Source organism: Entelurus aequoreus, linkage group LG05 (genome assembly GCF_033978785.1).
Source record: "Entelurus aequoreus isolate RoL-2023_Sb linkage group LG05, RoL_Eaeq_v1.1, whole genome shotgun sequence".
Taxonomy (NCBI): Eukaryota; Metazoa; Chordata; class Actinopteri; order Syngnathiformes; family Syngnathidae; genus Entelurus; species Entelurus aequoreus.
The window spans coordinates 34,135,463-34,147,036 of NC_084735.1; the positions used below are offsets into that span (position 1 = coordinate 34,135,463).

An 11,574-nucleotide genomic window follows, 5' to 3' on the forward strand; every position below is an offset into this window, starting at 1 on the left:
TTATTAAGGAGTGCTTATTGGACTTTGTTGCGCTGATAATGCCCGGAGACATTGACTGTTTTTCGCTAACTTTGGATGAGAGCTCTGATGCAGTCAATTAAAGAGACAACCACAGGTAATGACTTGTTCACAGAGGTAAATGCGTGTTGGGACAAGCTGGCAGGTGTGACAATCCAATCCACTTTATTTATATAGCACATTTAAACAACAAAATGTTTCCAAAGTGCTGCACAACAATATTACAAACAATATTCAAATATTATCCTTAGCTCCACCAATGACTGAATAAAAAGAAAAAACAATTACATATAAAACCAATATAAAAAACAATATAAAATAAATATGATTAAAAACTATTTTTAACAACAGATGGTTGTCCAAATCTGATGTGGAAAAATGTTGGATAATGCAGGATAAAGTGACCATCAAAAGCAATCTGCTTTTGTATAAAGTTAAGTTAGGTTAAATTAAATTATTATTATTATTATTAATTATTATTATTATTATCATCATTATTATTTATCTTACGGTATATCAAAAATAATATTGAGCAAAATTTAATTGAAATATTGTCGTGTGGCCCTCCAGCAGTGCTCGGGTTGCTTATGCGGCCCCCGGTGAAAATTAATTGCCCACCCCTGCTCTAATTAGATTATTTCAGTATAATTTTATCTAACAATAATCATATCACCTTAAGTATTGCCTGGATTTTGTCCAAATGAATGGATAAAGCTCGGTATGTGTGGTCATGGGACCTTTACCTTGACCTCATCAAACTGTGCCGTGCTGCGCGGAGCAACAAACTTGCCATGTGTAAGTGTGTGTAAATATGCAATTTGAAATGGCTGTAAAGCGACAGCTATTAGGGGTGGTCCGATCCAATATTGATATTGGTTTGATATCAGCAAAAAAAGAAGTGTCTGATTATGCATCTAAAATCTCAGATACAAGCAGTTCATTGCAGATTCCGCTTTATAATTTCTATCCAGCAGCGTATGGATCCAGCATGCAGAGCCCATGTGATAACAACAGCCTATCACCTGATCACGCCTTTTCTAACATTCCAGGAAACAACATTTAATGAAATATGTATGTTATGTGCTGATATCGTATTGGATCAATATCAGTATTGGCCAATATAAAAAAATACAATATCAGTAATACATTGGAAGTAAAAAACTTGTATTAGGACTCCCCTATCGGCTCCCCAGAGTTTCGGTAAAAAAGCCAATAGCGACATGTTATTTATTGTTTGTCTTGTATTTTAACAAAGAGTTGCCACTTGTAATTTTGTCATGTTTAATGACAAAGCATTCTGGTGTATCTCTAACTTCAATGTGATACTGACCTGAATCTGCAACATTCTCAACTGGCACCCCTTTCCTCCACGCCATGTGGCCAAGGACTGAGAATATAGCAAATCCTGCAAAGAAGCTGGAGCAGCAGTTTCCTGTGGTGATAATTATTGTATCCCTGAAATCAACGGAACAAAAATTAGGGAATGAAAGCTCTTCTTGTCTGCACGCTGCACTAAAGAGGGGACTAACCTGATGACATTGTTGTCAAACTTATTATAGGAGGCCATGGAGAGCAGCCCTCCAACCCCTATACCCAACGAATAGAAAATCTGGGAGGCTGCATCATTCCAGACCTGGTATAAATAATCTGCAGTTATTTTGAAAGACATTAAAAACATTGTATTTTTTAAGTTCTATTCTATCAAAGTTACCTGTGCACTGGATAATCGTCCCCAGTCGGGTGTGAGGTAGAAAGCAATGCCCTGAAGAGAGCCCTCAAGTGTAGCACCTCTGATGATCAAAACAATCAGGACAAAGTAAGGGAAAGTCGCGGTGACATAAACCACCTGAAACCACAGAGCAAAGGTAAGCTATTAGCAGAATTGAAGCCAAGTGTGAGGTTACTTCATTGTGTTCGCTCAAAGTTATGTAACTAACCTTGCCAGAGCTGTGGATGCCTTTCAGCGTACATAGGAAGACAAGGATCCAGGCAGCAAGGAGGCACAGGGCAAGAGGCCACCGGACTGGTCCTGGGTCATGAAGTCCCTCGCTGTTCACTACACCCAGCACACGCTCACTGGAGGATAAACATGAAGACATGAGACAGAAAAAGAAGCTAATGGAAAGGCTTACCCATTAATATAGCTAGTTCCGCCATGATAAGCGAAGTGCCTATGTGTCGGTCACTTTTCTATTTAAGGCAATGCAATCTAATGTGAAAATAAATCATAACTTCCTTTTACTCAATTAATTTTTTATGCAGTTTACCAAATGTCAAAACATGTGCAATTAGGGCCCCATTCTCCTGTTTGCATTAGTGTTTTTCTGCACGCGTACAACTGTGCACGTTTCTCTTGCTCGTATTCTCCCACCCAGCCTGCGGACACGCCCACCCCACTAACGAAAGTGAGGCACAAATTGCATAAGTCGTAAATGAAAACGGCCTCATCAATGAGCGGACGTTGCCATGACGCAGTTTTCTTGGCTGTGTGAAAATAAAACACCATGTTTAATGATTAACACTTGTGAATGTCATTGAAATCCAGGAAAAGGATAACACTTTAAATTTGACAAAGCCGTTTCCATCTACTGGATGTTGGTCGTCATAGTGATGTACGCTACAACAGCTTCTTCTTCCTGGCTGGATGTAAATAATAATCTGTAGATGAAAATTTGTTTTATTTAGTGTAACCACCCTGATGTTATGTGCAATGTTTAGGAGCCTAAAACTGTTTGTGAAGCCGTGACGCTTCAGAGGGGCTTGCATTGACAGCTGTGGTGTGTGGGTTAGTGAGTTGGCAGCTGAAAGTTTGACATTGATAGTCAAATAATCAATCAATTCATTTATTAAATGTTTCAGTTATTATGTTTACTACATTGTTGGCAATACGACTATTGATCACCTCCTCGTCTCGTTTATAGCGTCTGATAGACGATACAGTACTGTACATGCTGTATTTATTTTTTCATCATATAGTTGCATATTTCAATGATGGTCTCACGGTGCAGCCAAAACTGTCCCAGGATATCCAAACGCAGCAGATATATGCGTGGTGGCGCCCTCCTTCTATTCCACTTACCCAGAGACACAGCCAGGTAAATGATGGGCATTTTGGTTTTTGATTGTCAGTTATGGTCCTTTTATCCTCACTTACTACGCGTGGCGTACATTACATCCAAACTTCAAGTGCAATATAAAGTTTCACCTTCCCGGGGCACGGGACCTAAGCGCGCAGAAAAAAAAAGTGCTTAAATCGATTGGGTAAAACGTGCAAGCTCAGATTGGACAGGGAATGCCCACGTTTGGATTGTAACGACAGTGTGCATCTCGGTTGGAACAGCACTCTGCCCCTTGTGTGACACATGAACATTTTGATGGAAAAAAATTTATTTATGTGCATTGTCTGTTAATATTTCTGAGGAAGGACAGACGGATAGTGTAGTGTTTGCTGAATCACTCCACCTACTTCCAGAAGATCTCAGAGGGGCTGAGGAGTTTTCCACTGGAGCTATTGCTTGTATCACAGACAGCAGCGTTGGCAACAGCGTCACATGACCAAGGCAGAGGGCTTTGGAAAGAGCTTCCCAGGTAATAAAATGTCCACGCTATAATGACGTTGTAATATAAACACACCAGCACGGCCACACACAGCATCCCAATGCCGATACCTGCAAGATGAAAAAGAGCCTTTAAGTGTGTAGCTCAAAGTATTATGTAATACAATGCTTCACAACAGTACAGGAATTAATCTAATCCTCTTGTTATCTTTCTATAGCGGTTTAGCAATTATTAAACATGTACAGTATTGTTTTGATTTTTTTTACGTCATGTTCGGCTCAATAAATATGCGTGGTGGCATCGTCTGTTCACAATGGGTACTGGGCGCCATTTAGCATTTCTTAAAGTAAAATACCCCTACGTTGCGTTATTTTCGGCTGTACGAACCATTCAAATCGCGTAAAGGATAAACATTTCTTCAGAGTTCCTTGAGAGGTAATCAAGAAGGGTGGAAGAGTGCAAGATTTTACTAAAGACAACGACAAAAGTTTGCACTGACCACTTCATTAAAGGTTTGTTAGATGTATTTTTAATTTACTTTACTTGTTTAGTATTTCCCATTAAAGCATTATCTTGATAACATTTTTATTTTACTTTTTAACTAACAGAAGCCATAAAGTCAGAGTCGATACGTTTTCAGCAAAGGTACTTCTATGTCTCCCCTCTTGTTTATTTTGTACACAAATGTGTCAGAGTACATATGACAACAGGACAAAAATCAAATATGGGGTCAGCGGTCAGGTGCTAGTTTGTTCACATGGACGCCCGTCCTCGCAAGACGCAAAGTTAAATCATGAAATGCAACCTAACCGGAGCAAAAACGATGTATATTTATCCGGGAGTGTTGAGACAGCTTTTCCAAGTTTTCATCGGTTTTGTTGTGTAAAACGACGTTGCAGCACAAGATAGTTCGATATGTCTGGGAACTCCACCGATGGATATTCCTTGATATCACTCGACAAATCTTTTTTTGACAAAGCACAGGGATCTAGTCCATTGCATAGTTGGATTATTTGCCAATATTTGCTTTTGTCAGCAAGGACCGGCCGGGTGTGACGTTCAGCGGCATTATTGTGAAGACCGGAAATGTGTGACTGGTGGGAAAAAGAGACCTGTTGACAGGGCTTGTGTTTGAAAGAGAGGCAAGACTGTTGGCGATAAAAAAGTGTCCCTCAAGTTTCTGTCTGCTATCCTTCCTTTCTGCTGAGCTTGCACTCTATCTTACCAGAAGAAATCTTTGGCCCCGTTTACACTGCACACCAAATCTGATTTTTTGCCTTCAAGTGACACAGATCTGGTTTTTTTGCCAGTCCAAACGCTCCAAAGTGCTTCAAACCTGATCTTTTTGCATCAGATTCAGACCACATTAGAAGGTAGTCCTGAATCCGATTGGAATCTGATCTTTTCAAATGTGATTTCAGTCTAAACACAATGTGACCTGAATGCGACTCGTATATGACTTTTTCGTCAGCTTTGGGCGAGCTACGTCATTCGTGTGCGCTGGGAAAGACACACTCGCCAGCGGAAGTGGATATTTCATCACAACATCCTGTTTCGGTGAGCAAAGTCTAATTAAGACGACAACATTTTTGTTGCATCACTTGTCAAAAGTATTATTTTTAAAACAATACAATAACACGTATCTGCAGTATATTCAATTAGCACGAGAGTAAAGGATGGGTGACAATAATAAAGACCTTATATTGGCAAATAGAGTATATATCTAATAGACTTAGAGTGCTAGTGACTCTGACAAAACTGGTAGAAGAAGTGGTCATCACCTTTTAGCAGAGGACAGCATTTCCACACGGTGATGGGTCCGGCTGCTCCATACTGTCCTAGAGAGAGCTCCATGAGGAAGAGCGGCACACCAATAACGAAGACCATGAGGAAGTAAGGGATAAGAAAAACACCTGAAAGAGTACAAGGAGGTCAGGGCGAGGAAACCATGAGCAGGGTGAGTGTGAGTAGGTGGCTTGTTATACTAGGCAGCTACACTATAAGTATCCATAATCTAGTACAAAAGTCTCCAGCAAAAGATAATAATGTTCAGGGTTTGTAATTGGGGTAATAGTTTAACTCTGTTATTATTGTAGTTGGCCCCTAGTGAACCACTGTTATGGTTATGGTGTCAGTTTATTTTGAACATGCATACAATTACAATACGATTCATCAAATGTTTCCAGTATCTCATTACAGCATGTCTGAAAAGGAGTAGGAAGAAATAGTGCTTATTTTTAATCCTAACCCTTTTTTGTTTCAAAGCAATTTCTTCGTTTGTACTCAATCTGAAACACAACAGTGAATATATAAATTAATAAAGGAGTAAGTAAATAAATAGCTAAATTAATAAGTATATACATGTTAATTCCATAAACAATAAATACATTTCTAATAATATAAATAGTCAAGTAAATTATGATTTACATAATGAGATGAATAAGATTATCTAATTTTTCAAAGAGGGTCGAAATATTTATTAGGATTCTTCTTTTTTATACTTTGTAAAAACTTTGAATTTGAACAGTTTCTTAAACTGGATCATATTGTACATTGTTTGACTTATTTGCTTAGTCCATTTCATTATTTAGCTCCACATGCTGATATGCTAAGTAGGTCTTAAGTGTTGTATGTGCTAAGAAGAATTGATGTGCATTCTTGTAAGCAGGTTATAGTTTGTTTTGTACATATATTTAGCAGTTTGAAATTTCCCCATATTTCTACACAACAACTCACATATGGTAAAGCTAGCGAGCAGTAAAGAATATGGAGTGATTATACTCAGTGGCCTCGTGGTTTGAGTGTCCTACCTGATTAGTGCGCTACCTAAGCTCTGATTTTCCTATTCCTTTTTAGATGTGCTGAAATTAATCAACTGAAAATATGTGATGCATTACCTTGTAGTTTTATTGTAAGCATAATCAAAAGAAGCTAAAAACTGGAAAAAACCTAAAAACTTATGTTGTATATTTTTAAAATAGGATTCCAATTCCTTTTATCATCTATTACTATGCCCAATTTTACTTATTTTTTTTACCCTTTCAATGTCTACTCCGTCTATTTGTATTTGTGTATGACTTTTTCTTCTGCTGTTACTGAATAGCATTATTTTAGTTTGACTGAGATTCAAGGATAGTCTGTTATTGTCAAACCATCTCTATAATTTGTTTAATTATTCTGTAATTATTTGTATTAGCTTTGTGTGGTCTCTATTGATCAAAACACAGTTGTGTCATCTGCAAATAGTACAAACTTTAAGTCCTTTGTAAATTTACAAATATTGTTTATTTAGTGATTGAAAAATTCTGTACCCAGTATTGATCTGTGTGGTACTCCACAGGATATATTTAGCATTGGAGACGTGTGTTTGCCTAGCTTCATGTATTGCTTCCGGTTAGTTAAGTAGCTTCTTATCCATTTCAAGACCAGCCATCTGATGCCATACCGTTCTAAACTTGTTAATTGAAATGTTATGGGTAATTGTATCACATGCTTTTGTTAGATCCATAAACACTGCAGCTGTACACTGTTTATCATCCATTACAATGGTCATCTCGTCCGTTATTATGACTAATGCCATCGATGCTGACTCTGTATCTGTATTGTCGGTCTACAAGTTTTCAGCATTTATTCATGAATTTGTTCAATCTGTTGTTCAACAATTTTAAAATGATTTTAGAAAACTGTGGAAGTAAGGAAACAGGTCTGTAGTTTGTAAACTAGTGTTTGTCTCCAGTCTTATAAAATGGTACAACATTTGCCATTTTGTTTGGGAATTTGCCTGTTTGAAATGATAGGTTGCTAATATATGTTACATTTTCTGAAATCTCTTCAATAACCTTTTTATCATTTCCATATCAATTCTGTTACAATCAGTTTAAGTCTTGGCTTTACATTTCTTCACAACTTTGATTATTTACTCTTCTGTCACTGTTCCTTCACAACTAATGTCTGATGCTGGGCTGACAGTGTCAATCAAAATTGAGCATATATTTGGAAAGGCCAAATTCTGACACACTTTTTCCATATTTGATATTATTAGGTGGTGTTCCAGTGGCTCTGTATGTTTTTTTGGCTGTAGAATGTACTCAAGTGGCAAAATGTTATTATCTAGCGAAGTTGTATAAGCGATTCAACACATCAAAGAAAGAACAGTACTTATTTAATTAGTGGATGCCTTGTGATCAATCCCCGTAGTAGAAAGCATGACAGGCTGCCAGCCAAGATGAACACGAGCAGACAGTACACTCAGAACAAAAAGTGCCTCGTTCGAAGACATACTTTCCAGTACTGTACACATACAAGTATGTGAGGCATGCAAACATGCTTGGAAACCTCTTACCTCCTCCGTTGCGATAGCAGAGGTAGGGGAACCGCCACACGTTCCCTAATCCCACACAGTATCCCAGGCACGAGAGCAGGAACTCGTATTTCCCACCCCATTGCCCCCTTTGGGCAATCTCGTTTGGGACGGGCACTGGACTTTGGACTTCAGATTCATGCTGGTCCTGGGATACAGTTGTGTGGCTTAGGCCATTTTGGGCATATCCGTTCAAATGTGTTGAATTCTACAAGTCAACGACATAAAAGTTGGAGACAGTAAAACATAGAAACACTATGGACAAGACAAAACAATTGTAGTTTATTCGGTTTTCTGTTCCCACTGCTCCACACTGTATATGAAGACACACAATTAGCGGCTAGCCACTTGTCAGCCAGGGGACTAAAAAAAAACATAGTGTCAACCACAGGAGATTGGCGTTTGTGATTGACATGAAAGGGCATTATTCGGCAATGGCAATCACGCGCTTTTTGTGAGTGTGAATGTTGTCTATCTGTGTTGACCATGCGATGAGGTGGCGACTTGTCCAGGTTATACCCCGCCTTCCGCCCGTGTGCAGCTGGGATAGGCTCCACCACCCCCCGCGACCCCAAAAGGGACAAGCGGTAGAAAATGGATGGATGGATGGATGGATGAACTACTTTGTGATTTTTGCCTTCATTTGTATAATCAGGAGAACAAAAGATAGGATAACGATTGGAGCAAACAAAAAAATGGTTTTAACACACGTATTTGTGAACAACATGACATTCAAAAATTCAACAACATCCACAAAATTATAAAATGATTTCTTACATCCTTGAATTACATGTATTTGTTTGAGTAAAATTACATCAGCAGTGCAAAATACTTAAACAAAAGCTTGACTGTACAATAATGTATATGTGAACAACACCACAAAACCTATTATTTGATCAAATAAACATGAAATACTAGTAAAGTGCACTCTATCCTGGAAGCGATGAGATATATATATATATATATATATATATATATATATATTTGAGGTAGATAGATATATTTGTCTCGATCCGTCCATCTCTCGTAGCGAGGAAACTAAACGGACCGGTTTGACCACTCATTTCCCTACATTGGTTTTGCTGTGTGAGCGAGGCACCCGGCGAGCTCACTCCCAACGTATGAACTTTTATCCTTAAAAATAAACAATATTCCAGGAGAGAACAGCAACAACAACTCTACCTGGGTGACGTTGGCCAAAGCCGGGCTGCCGAGTTCGCCTCTTCCTCCGTCGTCCTTCATATCCAATTCCACCCCCCCGCGTCACAGGTGGAAATTTTCTCCTCGATTAATGGTTCCACATCCTACACATTTACTCCGGAAGCTCTTCTCTGAGGCACGCCGTGGCGCCGCTGTACAAGTTATGCTGGTAGGAAAGAGTGTCGTAACAAGTTAAGGGGCCATAGAGAGAAAACAGACACGTGGGGGCGGGGCCAAAAGGGGAAACAGGGCGCAGGTGCAGCACAGAGACTCCTCCCTCATGTTTTGTTTGCTATGACGTCATTGGGCCGGCAAGTAGATGGCTTTTGTTTATTTTGCGGTATTATGACACGCCTTAATAACACCTGAGGTTTTACTGTTGCTATTTTAAACACTTATGCCAACACTCATTACAACCCGAACAATGTATTGTTATGATAGTGGACACTACAATATCAGGACGGTAAATACACTTTTTTATAATGTGGTTTTGGTTAAAATGAATTGAGATTTGATTGGTGTTTGAATTGAGGTTGAAAACAGGAAGTACAATTTCCAATTTGAATTGAAGAATTGAAATTCCAATATATCAATTTAGTTCCGAAATTATGCTTTTTCAGCCGTGATTCTCAAACTGTGGTACGGGTACCACTAGTGGTACGCGGGCTCTATTTAGTGGTACGCCCGAGAATCACTTGATTAAATATTGTAATGTAACAGTTTAATTTTCCTATATGCAAACACAGTATTGCTGTTCAAACTGTGTGTAATGTTACAGTATACTAAATAAAACCATTTGCCTTGTTTTAATGAATACTTAGGTCTACTACGATACTGTATTTTAATGTTGGTCATTATGGCGGTACTTGGAGAGCCAAGTGTTTTCTGAGGTGGCACTTGGTGAAAAAAAATTGAGAACCACTGCTTTACAGTATATTCCATAATCTACATGATTGTTTTACATATTTCCTAGGAATGTAATGACTTTGAATCTCATGCACACAAATACTTAAAATAAAATAAACTCCTATAAAACAGATTGAATCTTGCTATCATGCTAATTGTTAGCGTGCTAACATTGTAGTCAATTTTGTCGGTATAAAACAAAAAATCATGAATATTGTTACTTTAAAATAATAGAAAGTGATGGAAAGTACATTTTAAGTTTAGGGAATTTTATTTAATTTTGGCATTTTAAAGTATATAGGCCAAAGCCTTTGTTAAATTTCACTTAAATTCTTCATGTTACTTGGCTATAAGGAATTGATCTGAATTGCAATTAAAGTAATTCCACTTCCGTTTTGTTTTTTTAATTCAATGCCCTGTGTGGCGGACTCCATTTGATTCAGATTTACAATTCTTCAAATGAGTTGAATTGAAATTCCAAATTTTGAACAAGCCGTACTCACACTCACATTGAATGACATCTATAGACAACTAGTAGTCTGCACCAGAGGTCTTCAACATCGCTACTGCAGGGAGTCGCAGAATTTCGCGGTCATTCAATCCGGGAAAAAGCTACAATATTTTTTATGCACTCAAAAACAGCAGAATCAAGGAGACATCCCGACTGAAGTTACAAATTCAGGCAGGATGTCGGTAGAGAGGGGAAATTTCCTGGAGTCTTCCGCAGAAGCAGGAATAGTTGACAAGTCTGAGGACGTGTCCGTGGAGCAAGTGTTTCCCAACATGCATTGTTTTGTCCTTACAATTATTACTTTTGACAGTGTCATTTCATCTCTTATTTTGTACGGATAGGGTTTAGTAGTTATAGTGGTAATCTGACATCCTGAGTGAGAATGGTTAGTACACCCTTGTATTACCACTATGGCCCTCAATTATGATTATAACAGGTGAAGTGTTTTTTTTACCTTAATTGGGTTGGTGTTGTTGAAGTTAGTTTGAGTACTTTCTGCAGTAATTTGCGATGTTGGCCGGATTCATGTTGATTTTTGAATGGTGCTTCTACTTTCTAGAATGAATGTTGTTGTTCCTGGTTAGTTACTATATGTGTGCACTTCCATTTTCTGTTTTCTTTTCTTTCAGCTCACCTGTTTTAATTGGTAATTAGGCCTTTTTAAATTCTTTCGGGTTCACTTGTCATCACTGTTTGCCCTTGTGCTGCATGACTTGCTGCTCTTGTGCACTCGGCACTAGCCTGCTGTTTGCAATCTTTAGTTATTTTTCCCACTTTCATTAAACTATTTTACTTTGTGCTGTTGAACAGTCAAAGGTCGGGTCTTATGGAAAATTTCTCAACTATTTATTTAAAACTGGTTACTGGCAAAATGATACAGCGCTGAATTAACGCCCAAAAAAGTGTTGTCCATGCAAAAGTGAGCCCAGATGAAGAATCCAGCAAAAGAGCAGAGATGTCCAATGGGTCAATGAGTCCAAAAATATTTACGCTAGTGGAGCCAGTACAAGGGAAAAAAAGG

General features: G+C 38.4%; 1 protein-coding gene across 1 annotated transcript in view; it reads right to left on the reverse strand.

Moving 5' to 3' along the window:
• LOC133650555 (sodium-dependent proline transporter-like) overlaps positions 1 to 9,368 on the reverse strand; it is a 17,308-nt gene extending 7,940 nt beyond the window's left edge. Inside the window, exons 1-8 of the mRNA XM_062047922.1 lie at positions 9,119 to 9,368; positions 7,919 to 8,144; positions 5,358 to 5,489; positions 3,485 to 3,686; positions 1,956 to 2,094; positions 1,730 to 1,864; positions 1,548 to 1,651; positions 1,349 to 1,473 (exon numbers count right to left, since the gene is read on the reverse strand). Of these exons, the coding sequence (XP_061903906.1) occupies positions 1,349 to 1,473; positions 1,548 to 1,651; positions 1,730 to 1,864; positions 1,956 to 2,094; positions 3,485 to 3,686; positions 5,358 to 5,489; positions 7,919 to 8,144; positions 9,119 to 9,178 (1,123 nt within the window). The 5' untranslated portion in view covers positions 9,179 to 9,368. The remainder of the gene's footprint in view (positions 1 to 1,348; positions 1,474 to 1,547; positions 1,652 to 1,729; positions 1,865 to 1,955; positions 2,095 to 3,484; positions 3,687 to 5,357; positions 5,490 to 7,918; positions 8,145 to 9,118) is intronic.
• Between the last annotated feature and the right edge of the window lie 2,206 nt (positions 9,369 to 11,574).